The sequence below is a fragment of the Girardinichthys multiradiatus genome, chromosome 2 (assembly GCF_021462225.1).
Source record: "Girardinichthys multiradiatus isolate DD_20200921_A chromosome 2, DD_fGirMul_XY1, whole genome shotgun sequence".
Taxonomy (NCBI): Eukaryota; Metazoa; Chordata; class Actinopteri; order Cyprinodontiformes; family Goodeidae; genus Girardinichthys; species Girardinichthys multiradiatus.
This window is the reverse complement of record NC_061795.1, coordinates 28,987,298-29,009,353: the sequence shown is the minus strand read 5'-3', so window position 1 is coordinate 29,009,353 and position 22,056 is coordinate 28,987,298. Positions and strand designations below refer to the sequence as shown.

The 22,056-nt window shown below is 39.8% G+C and overlaps 1 protein-coding gene and 1 long non-coding RNA gene across 4 annotated transcripts in view; both read left to right on the top strand.

Annotated features, from left to right (window-relative positions):
* Positions 1-22,056, top strand: part of mctp2a (multiple C2 domains, transmembrane 2a) — a 53,791-nt gene that overhangs the window by 11,232 nt on the left and 20,503 nt on the right. For 2 of the 3 annotated variants that reach the window (XM_047352611.1, XM_047352618.1), the window contains exons 9-17: positions 3,050-3,226; positions 3,924-4,054; positions 4,877-5,063; positions 5,195-5,288; positions 5,379-5,481; positions 5,549-5,651; positions 5,742-5,843; positions 7,525-7,599; positions 7,825-7,944. In XM_047352611.1, the coding sequence (XP_047208567.1) occupies positions 3,050-3,226; positions 3,924-4,054; positions 4,877-5,063; positions 5,195-5,288; positions 5,379-5,481; positions 5,549-5,651; positions 5,742-5,843; positions 7,525-7,599; positions 7,825-7,944 (1,092 nt within the window). The remainder of the gene's footprint in view (positions 1-3,049; positions 3,227-3,923; positions 4,055-4,876; positions 5,064-5,194; positions 5,289-5,378; positions 5,482-5,548; positions 5,652-5,741; positions 5,844-7,524; positions 7,600-7,824; positions 7,945-22,056) is intronic. The other variant, XM_047352625.1, reaches the window with a different exon arrangement.
* Positions 10,766-21,758, top strand: LOC124859791. The gene is made up of 3 exons (XR_007036189.1): positions 10,766-10,825; positions 11,335-11,386; positions 21,706-21,758. It is a non-coding gene; the product is annotated as an uncharacterized LOC124859791 (long non-coding RNA).

Below are 22,056 nucleotides of genomic sequence, written 5' to 3'. Positions count from 1 at the left end.
CGGACAGTGCTGAGGTACCAGCCAAATGGACCTGGGTCTGAGCTCATCATGCTTGTCCCCATGCTGTCCCACCATATGGAATCAATCGAGCAGCCCTTTTAGGACCAGGAATAGATTCTCTTTAGGGGCCACTTACAGTTAAGTGGAATTGTTTTATTGGCCGCTGAGATAGAAATGTGTCCAAGATAAACACTTGGGATGACTTGGCTGAGGCCTGTTTTATATCACTCCCTCTACTCCCTCTTGTTCCTCTTCATTTGAAGGGGCTGATATTTATAGGGCTGTGCCTCTGGTATTCCATGTTAATTCAGGTCCCAGAGATATGCTTTGATCCCCTCCGGATTGGGTGGCAATGTGGGTTATGACCCCGAAGCGATGAGGAGTGGCCCCCCCAAGTGACAGGGGGAGTTGCAGCAAGGCCGTTTGAAGCGGCGTCGCCCGGGCAGCTGAAGGAGCGAGGCAATCAAAGAGGCTAGAGCAGATTACGCTCCTGCTCTTTAATTACCGTCAGCTCTACACAACCTCTGTGCTGTTTGTTTTTACAGCCCTGGCCTATCACCGCGCGGCCGCACGGGAACTTCAACATGGAAACATATCAAGGCCGCTCTTCCTCTCTGCTTCCTCGGTGGCACATAGCACAAGTGGAGTGTTTGCTGTTTTATCTTATTTTTCCTTTATTTTTCCAAGTGTCCATGTTTTATGGCAGTTCTTGATAAGAAAATGCTTGTTCCATCCATCCATATAGAGTTGTGGTTTTTGCCTCCCTATGAATAACGTGCCTTATATTCACAGTGAACGTAATAATTCTGTGGGTCTTAAACTCCAGAAACTTCAAGAAATTTCAATCTGGAAAAGTTTGAAATTGTGACCTGAAAAAGTGTGTAGGGACCTTGTTGTTAATGTAAGAGCGGATATGTTGGCCAATGTGCATTAAACTCTGATGCCGGCCATACATACAGCATGTATGCATAATTTGCTGATGAGAGAGCTGCGCGGTTAGCATCATTACTCACTGCTGCCTGCTGTCTCTGCTGCAGTATGCCAAGTGTCCTGCCTCCCCACACTCAGTCTGGGAGCCAGTGATGAGTGGGACTGTCACAGCCAGGGACATCTGGCTGTTCGCTGACGGTTCTCTCTTCCTGCCTTTCCTGGAGCTTCCATGGTGTGTGCCTCGCTTGTCAGTAGAGATCTGCTAATCTGCTCCAATAGAAATAGCCCTGTATAATGTAAACCTTTGTCCTACTTTTATGCAGGAAGTTAACATGATACGGTGTTAGTATAGTGCAGTAGCATGTTAAAAATAAATGAGTAAAAGAAGTTCTAACTATGTACACACTCAGACAAATTTGTCGGTACATCTGGTAAAGACTAAACTAAAACTAAGCTGTAATGGCCATGAAAGAAGATTGATTTTGTGTCTAGTAAACCATTTCTGTGTTTTTTTGGCTAATCGAATTGGATCATGATCCTGTTAAAAAACCAAATAACAACCCATTTTCAGTTTTGTACCAGAGCCCACTAGATTTTTATGTAAAATCTTCTGCTATTTCAAATAATTGATGGTGCCATGCTTTCCAACAAGGTTAGCAAGAGAAACGGGACCATAGGACCACAGATCACACACCTTACTTAACAGTGGGCATGAGGGGCTTTTCCACATATTCTTCCTCTCATGCCAAATCAACCAGGAGTGTTTGTTACTCAAAAGTTTAATCTTAAAAGCAAACGGTTCCAATTAAAGTCCAAGTTACATTTAGCTCCAAAATGTTTTATTTTTGTGACGGTAGATGGGAAAAAGATTTTTGTGGTATCCCAAACAACCAGTTGGTATGCAGATGGTGTTGGTGAAAACTTGGTGAGGCCAAGATGAACTTTGAAGTTTTAACCTTTCTTACCTTCTTCCTCTCTGTTCATGGTGGCCAGATAAAAATGGGTCCTCATCCCCCCTTGTGGATAAACAAAATTTTCACCATATTGCAGAGAGCTGCTTGGACTACAATAACTAAAAGTTGATTAAATAATTACCATTCCAATAATATGTTTGCTGATGCCTGTTGTTTTAAAGGGGGAGAAAATGTTTTAGTATGGCAATGCCACAGTTTCATGGCCAAATGAGCAGATGTAGATGCTTGTTCAATAAAACCATGTTGTTAAGATAGAAATAATAAATTTATTTATTTTTATAGTAGCTCAAGAACTATCTGGGTGCAATGTTTGCAAGAACACAAATCAGAAAACCATGAACACTGTTTAGTTAAGTGTCATATTATTGTGACATTCACTGACAATATTGCATATCGCATTTTTCTGTATTGCCAGGTGGCCCCGTTGTTGGCAGTACCAATAATTTTGCCACAGCTGATTTTGTAAAAGATACGTTTTCTTTTTTAACAGAGAATAATTTTCCAAGACTTATTAAGTCTGTAAGTTTTTATGCTTAATGTAAACTGGAGCTTTTAAAATGTCAGTTTAAACATTGTTTCTTATTGGAACATGTTGGCATTCCTGGTCAGGGAATAAACTAGTTATTAAATAACATGAAATTAACTTTAATATAAATAAGAGACTGTTTTTTTTTAGCTGGAATATACAGGGTGCCATATTGGTCACTTTAGTCGAACAACCTCCATGTTGTCTGTTTAGAATTAGGACATCTTTAATGCAACATGATTTACTTTGCTGTTCTCCTTCGAGGGCTAGAGTTTTATTCTTAAGTTAGCTTTGAAAATGTTTTTATTAAGGTAGCACCATTTCTGTGTTTTTGTTGCAAATTCATACAAGGAATCTTGTTTAAGTGTTTTATTCATTTATTGATTAAAACTAACACTTTCAATAATGTGTTGTTTTTTTTTTTAAGCATGTTGCCTTGTTTTAGCTACTGTTACTGATATGGTATTAAACTAAATTGTCACTGCTTTTCCCAACACTGGATAAATATACTTTAATTAAAAGTTGGGCTCTCTTAAACTTTCAGAGTAAGATTATGCTGCTCCAAATAGATATTTATTTTAGTGCTTATTAAACACATGTGTACTTCTTTGCCCAACAGCAGCAGAACCAGGGCCCAACTCCACGCACTTCTGACCCACCGAAGAATCAGCTGAAGAACCAGACATGGACTGGTGTATTCCATATCACCCTGGTGGAGGGACAAGACCTGCCACAGTACGGCCAGGGTGATGTCTACGTCCGCTTCCGCCTCGGTGATCAGAAATACAAAAGCAAGGTTGGCACGTTGTTTTTCATTTAGTTTTGTTTTTTCTCACTCCACCAACTCTCGCTTTTCTAATGCTTCCTTAGCCTTTCCAGTTTAGCTTTCTTCCAGCTCCCATCTCTTCACTTTCCAACCTCTCACTCCCAGCAGGTCCCTATCAGTGACTCACCTCCACCTTGGCTCACTGGGCCATGGCAGAGGCAGCTCATTAGACCGGGCAGGGCTGCCACTCACTTCCCAGTGTGCTGCAAAGTGCTGGGCTTCATTGATTTCATTTACATACCCAGCATGCCCTATTCGTCTTACCTGTATTCGTTGGCCTCCCTCCCCCGATGATTCTACAGTGTACTTGTCTCGTGTTGTCGTGTCATTTCTTTGTAAACCACTATGCTTTCCTCTCTGCTTGTTTGTTTGTTGAACAAAGCTGATTCTAATTGGAAGCTGTCAGTGTTTACAATCCCAGAGTGGCAACCGAGGTGTACCCGTACAAGCGCACACAACTCGATACACATACACGCAACACAGCACACCTCTTTTTTTCCCCGTCTCCTGCTTCATTCGGCTCAGGCTGAACAAAGACTTTATCCCCGTGTCAGAATGGAGATAACTTGGTGTAATAAAGCATTTAGCCTGGAATTCCATCAAAGTCTATACATCTGTGTTTTTGTGTTATTGTATGAGCTAAAAATGGGTCTTTATCATCCTTTAGAACCTTTGCATTCAGCCGAATCCCCAGTGGAGAGAACAGTTTGACTTCAATCAATTTGAAGACATCCAGGAACCTCTGCAGGTGGAGGTGTTCTCAAAGAGAGGGCGGAAAGGGACAGAGTCGTGGGGGATGTGAGTATTTCCTGGTTGATATTGGTAATTTTCCCACAATAGTTAATCTGCAGAATCTTTTTCTGAGTTTCTGCAGGGTCTTAAAATCAATGCATATATGATTTTATTTTAGAGCCAGAAAGCCTTAAAAATTCTGAAAATGTAAAAGATAATAACATGAATCACAGTATATGTTTTTCAAAGCCAATGGTATTGAGTAACAGGACACAATTTTCTGAAAGAAAAGGAGCTTTTTGAGTCCACCCAGAAAAGCCAGAACTTCTTAAAGTCTCTCCATAAGGTGCCGGTTTATTAGCTCTCCAACCTACTGCACTCTTTCTCCTGACCTATTCACGGGACAAATCACCAGATAAAGCTCTACTTTATTAGCTATTAGCTTTTTTAGCTGAAGTTTTCACAGTCAGTACATTTGTTTTTGGTGACCACTGGGTTATGCAGTGATGCCTGATATTGGCCATTCCATACATCATTCTTCAGCAACTTATGGCTGTGTTCTAGCCTACCTGGTGCTCACTTTTTTTCCATCACATATTTCTTAAAAAGTTATATAAGCTAATATTGATTCCCTTTTAATAATTTTTGGTTTGGATCTTAAAAAATCTATAATATATCTAGATTCTATACTAGGTCTTAAATAGCATTTAATTATGTTTTAAATTCTTATTTTCTAGTTCTACCTGAGAAATGGTGGTGGTATTATACCATAAAAAATTATATTTTATGATTTATATTTGTTCTTAAACATGGTCATAAATGTGTTATGGTCTCAAAAATAGTACACTTGGCGACCCTAAAACTTGCAGAAACCCTGCTGTCTTTCAGGTTTGAGGTTGATGTATTGAGGCTTCCTTTAAATGAAAGACAGCTCTACACTCATGTGTTGGACCCTGGAAAAGGCAAGCTGGTCTTCCTGGTCACCCTGAGACCCTGCTGGGGTGTCTCCATTTCTGACACGGATAACCCCACCTTGGTGAATCAAGATGAGAGAGACTCAGTGATGGAAAGATTTGTATGTTTATCCTTTTATTACCAACATCCACCATTGACAAAACCTCCTTAAAACAAATAATACTTTAACTAAAACATTAATCTATTTTCAGTCATTGTTTAAATTTGTTTTTCATGATTTAATTCTTTCAGAGTTTAAAAAACACTCACCAGCATTTACACGAAGTCGGGTTCCTTCAGGTCAGCGTGCTAAAAGCAAACGATCTTCCAGCCACAGACATCAATGGTAAAAACCCATTTACTTTTTCATCTGATGTGCTCATATTAATGGCCTCTTCTTTACATTGGACAATAAAACATCTTTTACCATCTGCAGGAAAAAGCAACCCCTTCTGTGTTATCGAGCTTGGGAACTGCAAACTTCAAACTCACACTGTTAACAGGACAGTCAATCCGGAGTGGAACAAGACCTTTACATTGTAAGAAGTCTTCTTAAATAGATTGTATCACCTTTTTGTTGATATATTAACGCTGTTTCTTTTAAAGCCCAATAAAGGACATTCATGATGTTGTGGAGGTAACTGTTTTTGATGAAAATGGTGACAGATGCCCAAACCTTTTGGGAAAAATAGCTATCCCTTTATTGACAGTAAGTTTGGGAATTTTGTAAATTAAACACTAAATATAAATCAATCTTCATATACACTCAAACATTAACTGTGTTTGTAAATTCCTAAAGGTTCAGGACGGTCAGCAGGTGTGTCTGCTCTTGAAGAAAGAAGACCTGGGAAGACCTTATAAAGGAACAATCACACTAATGTTGGAAGTCATTTATAACAACGTGAGGGCCAAATTTGACGTGTTTGAGTTAGCATGGGCCAGTTACCATTAGAAAATCATGGTTTTAGGTTGTCTGCCATAATGTTCCTTTTGCTTAAAGTTCTTTTAATTTAATCTGATGCAAAAGAAAGTGCTGGAGTGACCACAATTACCTCTGCTGTAAGGAACATAGAGTAAGGCAGCACTGCCCCTTTGCTTCTTGTTCCTGCACATTGCCGCTCAGCTGGTTGAAAGAAGCTAACACTTTAGATCAGTGGCTGGATGCTGCTAATTCTTCCTGTCTTACAGGAAAGACAAATGTTTTGTTTGCAAATATTTCTGGTGGCAAAAAAAATACAGACACTCATATTGTGAAACCTAAGGAAGTGTCACTCTAAATAAGTCATTCTATTTTAAAACTACAGTTGTCAAGCTATGAGCACCATAGCTTGAAGAAACTGCAGGCTGGCTACCCAAGCAGATTGACAGACGAGTGAACCAGCTTATACTGGCTTAATTACGTGTGTTATGTTGAGTTGAGAAATAAATCTCTGCACATTCGTTTATGTGACACAAAGGTACTTCCGTATGTCGGGATTTTATTGGAGGCTCAGGGTTCGGTTGCACAAAAAAAAGTTTTCCACCTCAACAAATATTCTACAATAAGAACATTATAATATATAATATTCTCTGAAATAAGCACTTTAAAACTACTAATAAAACAGTTTCAGTGGATCTACAGTTTTACTTGAGACTAAATTTGAAAATTCAAAGAAACAAATACTAAAATGACTAAATTACATTATTAGAACTGTTGAAGGAAAGTTGAAAGCTAAATTAAATTCTATTAATATGCATATTTCAGTCAGTCTCAATCCATCAAAATTAATCTGATAAGGGAACACCTTTCCTTTCTAGGGAACTATCTTCTTCACACTAAAGAAGCACAGAGAAAGTGTTGTTTATTCTTCAGGATTTAGAACTTGGAATCAATGCAAAAATAAAAATAGGAATTTGTAAAATCACAAAAAAAAAAAGGAATCAGATGCAACCTTGCAATAATTTCACATAGACTGCAAAAAAATAGACATAACTTACAATGGGACAAAAAAATTACATTTAATGTTGCCAAACTTAGGGATTGGGCGATCAAGTCTTTATTACCGGACAGTGGTGACTTGATGTAAAAATGTTTCTTTTTGTTGTCAGAGAGTCAACTAGGTTCCAGAACTATTATTTAATGATGATAACAAATATAGATATAAAGATTGACACAATCAGAGGTAAATATTTAAATTTCAGTGAATTACATAATTTCTCACAGCTTTCTAGATTTCTGAAACTATTTCTAAACTATAATTCTTATCAAAAATGTAATGAAACTTAAAAAAATATATATCAAATGTATGAAAACCATTTAGATCTCATGCTGTTGTACAACCTAGAAAGGTTTTAGATACCTTTTGTTTTCGCATAATAGGGCAGCAAAAATAATTTTCTCTTGTGTTTTAAATAAGTAATTGTAACATGTACATTTTTGTCTAAATACTGTGACACTACAGAACCATGGTATTTATATTTATCATAATGACCCATGTCTCATTCGAGGTTTTGACAATAGTAGTAATTTATATCATTATATATAATGTAAAATAAAAATAAAATGATACAACTGCAGTATTAATTATTGTTGCTGGTCCCAGGTCAGAGCTGGTGTCAGAACCTTCCAACCAAAGGAGAAAAAATGTATCGAGGAAAATGAGAAGTTCAACAAGAAGGTGATTTGCCTGTTTCTTTTTAAAATTAACAAATGAAACCAAAAGAATGCAATAAAGTCACATCCCACTTGCAAATATTTTGTTAGATTTTTGATAAGTTGTAGTCAAACCAATCTGTTTAATTGTCTTTGAGCAATAAAGCTGATTAAACCTCGATTCAAACCCATAAACATTATGTCCAATAAGAAACAATTCTGTTGTTTCCTTTCAATTATTTTCTTCCAGATCCTTGCCAGGAATATATATCGGGTTCGAAAAATCAGCACAGCAGTTCTGTACACGTTACAGTACATTAAAAGCTGTTTTCAGTGGGAGAGCAAGCAACGGAGTCTAATAGCCTTTCTGGTAAGTCATTGCCTCATGTTAATGAACTCTCTTCGAGCCTTGGGGCGAGCAAGTTTTGTCCCGTTTCACTGCAGCCTGGCGTTAACTCTTTTCATTTCGTGTGAATGAGATGTCGAGGCAAATCTTTGCTTTAGCCATTTTCTCTCTGCTGGTCTTTTTCCCATGAAAAAAACAACGCTGGCTGTCTGTTTTCTTATCCGTGCGTACGCGATAGATGTGATTTATCCTTTGAATCAAACCTCACTTGGCTTTCCTTCGGTTCTGATGACATTAGAGTATATGTGAAAGGGTGGGGTTTGGGCGTTTGCACATCTGACTTCTTCGCAAAGCCTCCTAACCCAGGGGATGGTGTAAGGAGGATCACAGTCTGAGCTTCCTTTGTTGGAGAAGTGACAGTCTGCCTCTGAGGTTTAAACCTTGTTTAAATGTCTCTGTTTAGCTGTTTTTAATGAGGGTATATGATCTTAGGTCCTAAGCTTAAATAATCTTAAAGCACCTAGTAAATCTAGCAGAGCACAGTGCATGTAATGTCATGATTAAGAGTGTACAATTGCCATGAAAGCCCTGCCAGCACCGTGTCAGGGTGAGGAAGCGGTCACAGACAGGGTGTGTGAAGAAACTCTCCTTTTACCGCCTTTCTTCTGTCTGCTGGGTCTCAGGATGTCATGCAATTCATACCTGGTGCATTCTATAAGCCCTGCTCAGTGATATTGAGGTGCAAATCCCCTCAGGCACCGGCCAGGCTCAGTGTATCACAGCCTTTAGAACAGCGCAGCATACAGACAGACAGGTGGACACACAGACAGGAAGATGGAGAACAATGCGGGCAATTGTGTAAGGATAGAGTGTGGGAGGCAGGCTGCTATCTGGAAAAGAAAGTTGGAGCTCAGAAAGGAAGACAGCTCAGAGAGAGTGGGGGGCAGATAGCAGGGGACTCGGAGGCAGACGGGTAGACTTGGATTGTGGTCCGACAGGTGACAGGTCAGCAGGATGGGGCCTTCTTTCTCCACCTATAATTAGATCCTCCGCAGGCGAGGTGTGTGTGCTGTAAAACACTGTAATCTCTCATTTCCACTTCCACTCCACCTGCTTTTTTAGGAGCACACCATGCAAATAGAGGTTTTTTAGAGAAAAGGAAAAGACTCAAACTTGTTTTATTCATCATTATGTGTAGTGGCGTTGGACTTTAAGTGCTCTAAAGGCATGAGGCCATTTTTGGTATTAAGGTTTTATGGTATCAGATCACAAAAATTTACCATCATGCTGTTCTATAAGTGAGTTGCCAGAGAAACTGTCGGAATGACCAAAGTTTTTTCCTCTGATATGAAGCACAAAGTACCTCTTACATTCAATCGCCTTCCCCCACATGTTGCTGCGGACTGCCTGCCAGCTGGTTGACAGAAGGCCACTACACTTTTCCCTGTTTGACAAGAAAGACAAATTCAGCATATATGGAAATATTTTTGGTCCTAAAACTTGGCCAGTCATGGCTTGAATACGGAAGTAGTGTCACCCATTTACTGATCCAAATTTACAGTTAGCGGCTCACAATCTTCATGTATGTAAGCAGCTGAATGCAGGCTGGTATCTGAGTGGTGTTGGCTCTCCTAAGTTCTCTATATCCAACAAAGATTGTTACTGTTAGTGCTCGTTGGTGCTGAAAAATTTCTTGTTTGTGCTAATATATTTGAAAAATGGTTAATAAAAGTGTTCAAAGGTCATCAAAGGTCAACCTGCCCCTCCACATTACCTATATCCATTAACGTAGGTGTCTGTTCTGCTACTATTTCACTGCTTTGAAACTACAATGACCCATCTATGAGTGGTATGTTTCTCAAGCAGCTGGCTGCAGGCTCTACCACGAATAGCCAAGATGCTATTTAACAAGCTAACATCAGCTTGTTATACTTCTGTTGCTCTAAAAAGAGCAGAATGGGAAAAGGGGATCATATTTTGTGCAAAAGCATTTGGAAACTACTTTTAAATTTAGCAGATGTTTTGTGCTTTTGCCTAACTTTTTGTATTAAAATAAAAACAACAATAAAAAAAAAAAGAACGCTCCATTTTCCTTCAAGTTTTTTTTAATAACATGACAGGGAAAGTGTGGGAGTGAGTGGGGATTTCTCAGGCTATTTGTAGTGCAGAGTAACATAACCTTCCCACCTCCCTTGCTTGTTGCTATGCCCTGTGGTTCAGCTGGTTGAATGAAGGCCACTTTGCTTTACCATTTATTATAAGAAAGTTAAATTTGGTTTTTTTGAAACATATCAGGATCACCACTCATTGTGTGCACACTAAATAAGTGCCACCCATCACTCCTATTAATATAATGCTGTCTTAAAACTTCAGTTTGCAAGCTTCGAGTATCACCTCTGTTAATCAGCTTACGTCAGAGTTGAACTGAGCAGTTAATCCGACTGTTTAAACAGTTCATGTAAAAAAAGGCTAAGCGATTTACGTACGACACTTGATAACCATTACTAGAAGTGAGTATTTACAGTATATTTTTGTTTTGTATCAACATAACAATAGTTGCTATTAATTTATATTAAAATATTACAATGTTTTACACATTACATTTCTGTTTTGAACTAAAGCTGTTTAACCATTTTATATGTTTGTTTTAAATTAATTAGTTTGTATTAATAGTTTTAACCCAACTTAATTGTGTTAATACTCTGAAACACTGAGTCCATGGTATTATTACTGAGCTGAGTTTCACCGGTCATATTGTGATATTCCCAGGCTGGCCCATGCCTACCGCTCAACTCCAGACAGCAGCTGAAAAACCGAAAAAGCCGATAGTGAGAGAGAAGTCAGAGTACGCCTTTGTCTGTGATGAGGAGGGCTTTAAGTACTCAAAGTGTCGAAGGTGATTGGTGTAAGTTGCCCAGAGTGAATCTGCCTCAGTTATTTATCAGCCACTCATTGGCAGACTGAAAGTTTCCTGTGTGCAAAGTTCTTTGACAATTATTTATCACATCCTCGACCAGCAATAAGCATAGTAAAAGATGCAAATCGCATGTAAATATCGTGACAGAACGTATGCCACCACCCACAAGTCAGGAAGGGCAGCAACGAGGTCTCGTCTGACTGTTATTACAAGCCCTGTGCCGTGCCACTTTACCACAGTCATGCCCCTGCCCACTCTTAGGGCGTCAACCATGCAGTCGCTTCTCCTCCTCCGAGTCATCATTTCCAATTAGGCTAGTGTTTTGGAGCAGCCTAAAGCAGCATGCCACCGTGCGCTCTAATGAAAGCGGCTCCCACTCCTATCTTTATATCTTTAGGCAGTGGTAATAAGGTAACTGATTCAGACATTGACAGATGGCCTCTGCGTGCCTCTCAGATGTGCGTAATTATGCCACCAGTGTCTGCTCTTTTCCACAGTTGCAGGCAGGCAGGCAGTGCGGGGCTCGTCGGAGCAGCAAACGCTGCAGTGGTGGGTCCAGCTTTAACATACATTACGATACATTATTAATCATGCAGACTGGCCAATCCTACCCTTTCATGCTATATATACATACATTCTGTAATGCATTACCACTGCTGTGATTTTTCTTTTTTTCTCGCTGATACTGTGGGATGCTCATGTAGTGCTTTACCAGGAATACTTAGCCATTATTTCACTCAGTCCCACAGGCCGGTCTTCTGACCTCCTCACAGCATGTATCGCACAGTGCTACCCTGTTTATGCTGATTCTTGCGTGCATTATGAAATGGTTGTTAGGTGTAAGGTATTCACATTTTGCATCAGGGATCGCTGCCGTGGTATATGTTAAGTGAAGAGTTTTATATTTAAATGTGAAGATGATGCAAGGCAAAAAAAAAAAAAAAACAACAAAAAAACATAAAGCTAGATGTTATGTGGTTTTATGCAGCTATTATGTGTTTTTTGTTTAGCAGTGAAAATATTTGCTGTTTGTGAGGGCAGGAGGTCACTCGGTTTTACTGCTTAAAGTTGTCTTTTCCAGCCGGTTGCGGTTCTAAAATAGTATCTTTTAATTAGGTAATGTGATGTAAAAATAAAAAAAACAACATTTAAACAAAGTTCTGGCAAATCCTTGTAAACATTTTCATCAGTGAATGGAAATACAAAAATTTTTTTTTACTTCTCTTCCTCTTGCTGGTTATGCTGCAGTAATGAGCTGAAGATCTACACTTTTCAAGGGTTTTGACAACAGCATCTGCGAGAGAGAAAAATGTGACAGCTAAAACTCTACATAAAATAACCGCCTTTTAGATGTGCTTTTCGCTAAGACTGAGCGAGATAAATGCGCTATACATCAGCAGTGATTGCAGGAAAGGGTCACCCAGAGTTCTCTGCTGCACACCGGCTCGCTGCCTGTAGATGGTGCTACAGCACTGCTGGAAACACTGAACCTGAGGCCGATAAAGAGATCAGGTCAGTTACCTCTCCCTAACAGGGGCCATTCATGGGAACAACTTTGGAGTGAAATCCTCCATTATGTGCACTACAGGAGACACATGTTTCTTCTTCCCTAACCCCCTAAAAAGATAAAGAACACCTAAATAAGTGAGTATTAGCCAGCCAAATGAATCTGCCACAGAAATTCAACAATTTGATAAAGTTAAATTGGTAAAAAAAAAGGATCATTTACACTTAAAAGCTTTTGAGATTTGCTGTCATTACACTGCTTTAAGTATTTAGTCAGAATTAATATTTTAACTTATTGGGTACTTCATCTGTCAGGAGTTAGACTAAAAAGAAACCTGTACACCTTCTGTGAGTGTTTCTTTTTAACACTGCCAGGTAGCAAGTGGTTTAGACATCATTTGACAGGCTGTGAAATGCTGAATGCCTCACATCACACACTGTAATGATGGCATTTGATGAATGTTTGATGCAGCGCAGCTGTAAACACGCCTGGCAGCTGCAACTGGCGCTGAAAGACTCGCCTTCTCCCCAGATGAGGGCAGGACAGGGTCAGATCAGGCTGCAGAGGTCTCGGGAGACCACCTGTGTGGTGTCGGCTACGATCGGGTCTATTAGTCAGAACACCAGCCCAGCTTGAGATCAAGGCCGTAATCGGAGTTGTCATAATTGTCCGTGAAACTGAGACATTTTGAGAGTGTTGGATCTGTCTTTTCTGGTTTGCTGCATTGCAGTGTGGCCAAGCCTTTTTAAGAGGACAGCAAGCCTGTGAATTGTCTCCTTGTTTCTGCTTTACATCTGTTTTCTTTGTGTTTGGAAAAGTTTGAAGGCCTTAGAGGAGTAGGTTCCTTCATTCCCTGGGGGGTTACGCTCTCATTTGCCATAGTTGTGGGAGTTTTCACAGGCTACGCAGCGGGAATGTGTGTAGTAGGGGGAAAATGATGCAGTCTTTCTCGCATGTTTTTTTTCTAGTCTGAAATCTATGAATTATTAAATGAGAATATGTGAAACTCAACATTTCCTCTTGATTTTTAAATAGAATTATTGTCAGGTTCTTCTCAAACAGATGTAAGTTGAAAGCGCTTGAGGCTGGCTGAATACAGTGTTCATCCACAGAACCCTATTTATGGAATTAATAACTAACTCACTCACAGATTAGTGCATTTCTAGTTCGACAAATAGAAATGCACTGATCTGTTTGTGTTCTTTTTTCTGGCTGATACCAATTTCCAGTTTTCTTAAACATCTAAATTGGCCATATGTTTTTCATTCCTTAGAAGTATTAAACATAAAAGAGAAAAATGTGTTATAGGTGTTATAAGGATGCAGTACTTTTCAATCTAACAGAAAATGATGGGATAACAAGATTATTTCCATTTATGCTTCAAAGCATATGTGCCTGAACTCTAGAAAACTCAAAACAAAATGTATTCAAGCACATGCTGGTTTTCAGATGCATTTACATACCAACCTCTTAGTTTTCAAGAAATAAATGAAAATTCAGATTTTTCAGTATTTGATCTGCAGATGACAAATTAGCCGATTCCAATGCCTGACAAATTAGTTGGTGAACTCTTATGATAACTTCGAGTAAACGTCTAAAACGTTTACCATATTTATGCAAGAATTTAAAACAAAAACATACAACCTAAATAAACTTGTTTTTATTTAAAAATGGAAAAGCCACAGTTATTCCTGTTCCTGCTAAAATGATACAACATATTCAATATTACTGTAATAAATTAGCTAAGAAGCTAGATTCTGGTGCAGTGCAGTCTTTACTCTGTTAGAGTAAAGATGTTTTTTGCTACGTTGTCCCAGATTAAATAAATAAATTCTAAGTAATTGTGTTATTTATAACAACATTTTATTTGGGGTTTGAAATCATAGACATTACCAAAGTTCTAGATTAAACACCTGCTCAATTTAGCAGTAGTTAAGTGCTTATTGCGCAGAATATTACATATTTTTGCCTTTCTGCTTTTTATAGTATAACACTGGGAGTATAAGCTGATATTAGCTGGTTACTTAGTCACTTGTAGCTTAGCAACTGCAATTTTAGAACAGAAACTAAAAGCACTGCAAACATTTCCAAACAGCTGAATTTCTCTTTCTTGCAAGCAAGTGTAATGTGTAGTAGTCTTCTTTCAGCCAGCTGATGGGCAGTATGCATCAAAATGTGGGAGCGATTGGGTGTCGCCCTACAATGTGTTCCATACAGCCGGAGAAAACTTTGCTTGGCGTCTCATTGTAAAGTACTTTAAACTGCAGGAACAGTATGACGGAAAGGTTTATTGGTTCTCAAACTTGACAAGGGTAGTCAGCTCATAACTATTAATAGGCTTTTGTTTCAGGATAAGTAGAATCTTCACATATTTATTACATAAAATGGTTTTAAACCTTCTACATTTGTTAGTAGTATAAAATAACCAAAGTTTTTTTTTAAATATAACTGAGTATATATGTTGCTTTTGTCTATGAATCTCTTGTACCTTGTTTTGTATTCGGCTTGTTTTGAGCCCGATTGAAGTGTGCTCTGTGTTTGACCCCAGTGTGTGCGCCGTATCATAATGTCTGCCTTTAACATACTCGCCACCTTCCTGCTCACAGAGGACACCTCTCTTTGTGCAGCTGAGCCAGCGACCTGTCCACTTCTGTGTGTCGCTGTTTCAAGGCCCGACGCGTTAACGTGTGTGAGCCAAGTTGACAGGAAGAGTCCATGCCACTCCCCCAACTCCCACTTCCCCCCCCAACTCCCACTTCCCCACCACCTCCCTACTCTCCACCTCCTGGGGGGGGGGGGAAGGCTCGCATGGCAGATCTGTCACCCAGGAGGTCGCTCAGTGTTAACGCTCCCGACACGGATTAAACACTAGTGGCCAGTGCTGGAGTGTGGGGTCAGTGTAGCCACCACTGACAGGCACCACGGGGGCCCATTCCGACTGCCCTGCTGCAGCCTTGCACTACTGGTGCTCCTCATGTGTCAGACAGGCAGGGAGACAACCAGAGCTGGGCCTGTGAGCAAATGCTAATGCTTTGCCTTGCACAGCTGCTCCTCCTCAGTGCTTTAATAAAGAGCTATCAGTGTTGGTCTGGACTGTGTGGGAGCACTTTGGAGCTGTGGAATTTGCCTGTAATATTGCTGCAAGTAATCTTTTTGTTTGCAACTTAAAAGAAAATATTGATATAAAGTCTATGATTTCATAGATCATGCCATGAATATATACATTTCTGCTGTAGAAAACTACTCATCGAATTCTTGTAGCTTGTACGTGTTAGAAAGCCTTTTATTTTTACTTAAACATAATAAAACAGTAATTGCATCACATTTTAAAACAACCTCGCTGAAGTGTCTCTTTTTCCAACGATGGCTCTATCTTTCACCTGCTCTTCCTTTTTCTGTTAATCTCTTTCAGTTGATAAGACATGAGCTGAGCGTATGTGAAATATTTATCCAGCATTCGCTCAGAGCACTGCGACTGCCCACACACACATATACACACACATGCTCTCTGTACCTGCCCTGGAGAGAAATCTTATGTGCACTTCCTCTGACTCCGACACCCCCTGAAAGCCTGTCCCCCCACACTGGCCCGAGCTCAACACAAATTACATGTCTCATTGCTCTGCATTTACAGCTACTTTAAAGCCTGCCGTTCCTGTCCCCAGCATCAAACCTCTCATGCACACTGTGTTTCAGCTGAAACAGAAAAATAAAAGCATGATTTGAGCCTCCGCTTGTGCCTTTAATACAGTGCTATTTTAAAGCCTGACAAATATAGTCCAAATAAAACAATTTTTCAATAAATATAGGAAGTGTCCTCCAATCAGGATAGTCCTTATTACCATTAGAAGCTATACTGCTAACATTTTATGCCATACTGTTCCTACTGTTTAAAGCCATTTTATTGAGATGTCAGAGAAAGCGTGACCAGAGTTTTATCTGGCTGTATGGAGCATAGAGTAATGCAGCGCTACCCCTTCCCCTCATATTGCTGCATGCTGCCACTCAACTGGCCAAAAGAAGGCAACTATGATTTGCACTGTCATGAAAAACCAAGACAGTGATGGTGAGGAAACTGAAGGAGCGGCAACTATAATTTTTCCACTCCCGCCCCCAACCCCACTTGTGGCTGCACACTGCCAGTCAGCCTGCTGACAGAAGACTCCTACACTTTCCACTTGGTTACAAGAGAAGTAAATTTGACTTTATGTAACTATTGCAAATAATACATATACAGGGGTTGGACAATGAAACTGAAACACCTGGTTTTAGACCACAATAATTGATTAGTATGGTGTAGGGCCTCCTTTTGTGGCCAATACAGCATCAATTCGTCTTGGGAATGACATATACAAGTCCTGCACAGTGGTCAGAGGGATTTTAAGCCATTCTTCTTGCAGGATAGTGGCCAGGTCACTACGTGATACTGGTGGAGGAAAATGTTTCCTGACTCGCTCCTCCAAAACACCCCAAAGTGGCTCAATAATATTTAGATCTGGTGACTGTGCAGGCCATGGGAGATGTTCAACTTCACTTTCATGTTCATCAAACCAATCTTTCACCAGTCTTGCTATGTGTATTGGTGCATTATCATCCTGATACACGACACCGCCTTCAAGATACAATGTTTGAACCATTGGATGCACATGGTCCTCAAGAATGGTTCGGTAGTCCTTGGCAGTGACGCGCCCATCTAGCACAAGTATTGGGCCAAGGGAATGCCATGATATGGCAGCCCAAACCATCACTGATCCACCCCCATGCTTCACTCTGGGCATGCAACAGTCTGGGTGGTATGCTTCTTTGGGGCTTCTCCACACCGTAACTCTCCTGGATGTGGGGAAAACAGTAAAGGTGGACTCATCAGAGAACAATACATGTTTCACATTGTCCACAGCCCAAGATTTGCGCTCCTTGCACCATTGAAACTGACGTTTGGCATTGGCATGAGTGACCAAAGGTTTGGCTATAGCAGCCCGGCCTTGTATATTGACCCTGTGGAGCTCCCAACGGACAGTTCTGGTGGAAACAGGAGAGTTGAGGTGCACATTTAATTCTGCCGCGATTTGGGCAGTCGTGGTTTTATGTTTTTTGGATACAATCCGGGTTAGCACCCAAACATCCCTTTCAGACAGCTTCCTCTTGCGTCCACAGTTAATCCTGTTGGATGTGGTTCGTCCTTCTTGGTATGCTGACATTACCCTGGATACCGTGGCTCTTGATACATCACAAAGACTTGCTGTCTTGGTCACAGATGCGCCGACAAGACGTGCACCAACAATTTGTCTTCTTTTGAACTCTGGTATGTCACCCATAATGTTGTGTGCATTTCAATATTTTGAGCAAAACTGTGCTCTTACCCTGCTAATTGAACCTTCACACTCTGCCCTTACTGGTGCAATGTGCAATCAATGAAGACTGGCTACCAGGCTGGTCCAATTTAGCCATGAAACCTCCCACACTAAAATGACAGGTGTTTCAGTTTCATTGTCCAACCCCTGTAGTTGTGCAGTGAAAACTCAATAAGTTCTGCTGATCACCCTTATAAAGGCAGTGGTCTTTGAAAAGGGCCATCAAAAAGCTTCATTTAAACCCAGAATTATTCATACTCCTGGCAGATTTATGTTTAAAGTAATCTTTGACAAAATATTATTTTTTGACTGGAAGTAATATTAATGTTTTGGAGTGGCTCAGCTTAGAGACCTGACTTGAATCTAATGGGGAATCGGTGGAGGGAGCTAAAGGCGATTAAGGTGATGGCAAAGAGGCTTTCCAAGCTCAAAGACTTGGAGCTCATCACAAAGAGAAATTGTCAAAATACACAGAAATGTGGGAGAAGAAACCGTTTAACAATTATAAGAAGGGTTTCTGTAATGTCACTTTAGATTTTTCCATTGAATATAGACTGAAGTGTATACTTTTGTCATTATAAGACATACATTTAAATAAAGATTTTTCATATATTCGAAGTTGATACTGAAGATGTTGATATCTTTTGAGAGATCATTTCCCATCAGAAAGAAACTTTTTGATTGATTAAAAGTAATCTTACATTTAAATATTCCAGGAGTCTGAATAATTTTGGTCTTAACAGTACCAGTGGCTTCTGTGTTAAGCAGCTGACTGTAGGCTAGCTACCCAAGCAGATAGACTGGCTTATTAACCTGTTAATATCACGTTGCTATACATTTGTTACTCAAGAATGTGCTGAATGGAGAAAAGATATATGCAATAAGCATAGGTACCTGGAAACTGCTAGTAAATATAGGGGGTGTTTATAATTCTACTCAAGTCTGTCCATCACAATCAAAGTAACGGATAAGTGGTATCAATAACATTATTATGACTGTAGTAATCATTAATGTGATATTGTTTTAGCAGCAGAAGGAATGACCGTTGCTTTGTTTTGAATATCAATTTTTGGTTTTAATGTTTGTGTTAAGTGCTACTAACCAAATTATAACCTCTACTACTTTACAGGTTATAATTTATTGAATGTTTGATATATTCATTTTAACAATCTTCTTTTTTTGTATAAGCGGGGTTCTTATTTATACATGTGGACTCTGAATTTGTTTAAATCTTTTCTGTCTCTCTCGCTCACACACTTACAAAGACAACCACACACATTCACACACAAACCCTGCAGCCTTTAGTCAGTCTTAAACTCTTTCAGCCCACGTTCATGTAATCTGGCAACCGTCCACAGCCCCCATGACTGACCCTCATAATGCTGGCTGGCACTCTTCTCGCTTTGTTTAGCTTTCCAAGTGGAGTGCAACTGAAGAGAAATATTGAGGACAGAGCCAAGATTAAATCTTTTGTGTTTTTGTCAGTACATAGTTAAAAAATAGGGGTATTTATTTAATGTACCACACAAAAACATAGTGGAATTTTCTTTTAACATATAATGTAATGATGTAGCCCTCAGTGCTGTGGCATTAGACTTCTTTGGCTCATCAATAGCCTTATTTGTGTTGTGCTGATGTGATGCCTATTTTTACAGCTCATCGTCTATAGTATAAAATGAGAATGCTTGGCATCTCTGGAGTTTGGCAGTCGATGCTTTTGGTTCATAGATCGGGGCCACCCCTTGATAATCAATTTACAGAATGGTGGAAACTTTTAAGGAAGGTGTCTCTGTCCCTTTGTTACTGCTATGATCCCTCTTCCCTTCTCCTGGGAGTGTGTGGGTGGTGGGAGCCGCCATGCTTGCTCAGCTTCAAGTTATTTTATTCACACTTTTAATCGCTGAGTGCTTTATTATTAGGTGCTGGATTCTGCTGGCCACGGATCTGCATGAGAAGGCGCAGGACGCATTTAGTGGAATCATATTAATGGCGTCATAAAACAAACCTGTCAGACCGTTCTTAACCCCTCCTGGCAGAGACGCTCTGCCCGGGGTCGGCTCCTTCTCCGAGCGCTTACAGGTGGCTAAGGAGAGTGCTTCTCCATCATCTCCTCCACTGTGTGTTAATAGTTTTATTAATTCATTCTCCTTTTTTTTCTTACCCCCTAGACACCCTTTGCATAATCATACTGACATTTTTCAGCTAAATTGTGTTTGCCAAGGGAGGTTTCCTACATTAGAAATACTCCTCCCAGATACACATACCAACACTTCAATTACAAGTGCTTGTTAGCTAATTTTCTGTGTAAACCAAAATACTTCGATGCATCATTAATTTTTTACCTCTTTTGCCTTCTTTTGTTGCTTTACATATGCTGTAATTTGATTCAAGAGATGAAAGTCAAATATAATTTTTTACAAATAGTGATATATTTTAGGTGTTGATTTCTGTTAATTTTGATGATTAGGCTTACTAAGTTTTTACTTAAGTTTTTAGAAAAGTAGAAAGACCAATTTAAAGTAAATGTTTAATCGCAGAGATGTCGGCCTACTGAGAAGCATGTACATTTATTGTATGTACAGTATTTGTGCTTAATAATTGGTCTGGGCTCCTTTTGCTTGATTTACTGCATTAATGCAGTGTGGCTGAGGTGTTAAAGAAACCCAGATTGCTCTAATAGCAGCTTTCAAATAGTCTTCATTGCTCGGTAATACTCCAGAGATTTCCTTTGGGGTTTAGGTCAGGCCAGGGTGTGCTAGCCCATCGAACACAGAGATACCATGGTTACTAAAGTAGGTATACTTTATACGGTGCAGGCTGATGGCAAAATCTGCTCGAAAGTTAGCATCTCCTTTTGAAATTGATAAAACACTTTGGACCTACACCAGCAGGTGACCTCTCCTCAAATCCTCATATCTGTTGAAAGTTCACACAGGGCCTCAAGCTATTTAGATTATGTGGATATACACTCTTCTCCCAGACTCTGGGACGTGAATTTCAAAATAAAATCCAAAATATACTTTCATCTGAAAAGAGAACTTTAAACTAAGGCATTGAGCAGCTGCTGAGTCCTTTTTCCCATGGAGGACGTTTCTGACCTGGCTTTACACAAGTAATGCGACAGTTGTATCCCATGTCCTGGATACATTTGTGTGTGATGGCTCTTGAAGCACTGGCTCCAGCTGCAGTCCATATCTTGTAAATCTTCCCCAAACTCTTGAATGACCCTTGCTTCACAATCATCTCAAATTTGCAGTTATCCCTGTTGGTTGTGCTCTTTCTCTTTCCACACATTATCATCTCTCAATTTAGGCTTTTCATTAGCTGTAGTCTATGACCATCAAAATTAACACAAATAAACACTTAAAATATCTAATTGTGTGTAATAAATCTGTATAATAATAATAATAAAAATAATGCACATTATTCCCTTCTTAAATGATCAGACAGTACTCAGGATTTGACCCTATGTCTTCATTTTAAAATTTTAAACCTTACTTTTAGAGCCCTATGTGGTCAGGCCACTGCCTATATCTCTGTTCTTGCAGTCTGAAATCTTCCCAGATATTTTCCCAGAGTTTTCTGTTCATTCAAAATAAAGCATGTAAATCCAGACCAAGCTGGTTTGACATACCATGAGGGAGGAATTGAGAGGATATTCCTGACAGTTTGGGTGTATTCCCTTCATTTAGACTTTCTGCTTAGACACAAAGCATTGTATTTCTGCGGGCTTTTATCTTGTTCACTGAGCCAGAACGCGGTGAGTAGAAATTTGCATTAGTGGGCGATTATGAATACCTGTGACAGATTCTCTCTGCTGGCTCCCTGGGTAGAAATGAATTGGCTCCCTCTGTTGACTTGCACAGGAAGACAGAGACCAAGCAATTAGACTTTAGTGGTTAATGTAGCAGCTTTTGCAGGGAGGGCAAGGAGGTTCAGTGTTCCTGCTGGGCTCATGTCAGTTTCCAGGCTCACTTCCCCCCTTTTTCTTTTTGCTTTTTTTGTATGAGAATGCTGGAAATATGACAAGCTACCTGTCCACGAGCTAGCAGAATTCCTCTGGGGTGAGGGTAGAGTCGTTTTAGAATTGCCTCATGGGAACTGAGGTGACAACACATGACGTAAGTTATTCATAACACAGAGGAGATGTAGTGCAGCTTTCTCTGCACACCATGCATATTCATTGTTTACCTTCTTTGTCCCTCTCCAGCTCTAGTTATTTGCTGTATACGTAATTCAAATGAGCTCCTATTAGCTAAAACATATTGTTCATATTGTCCATTTTCTTGCATAGTGGTAATCCCACCGTGTTCCTGCCTGATGGTGAGTTCACCAACCATTTCACAGGTTATACTCAGGGA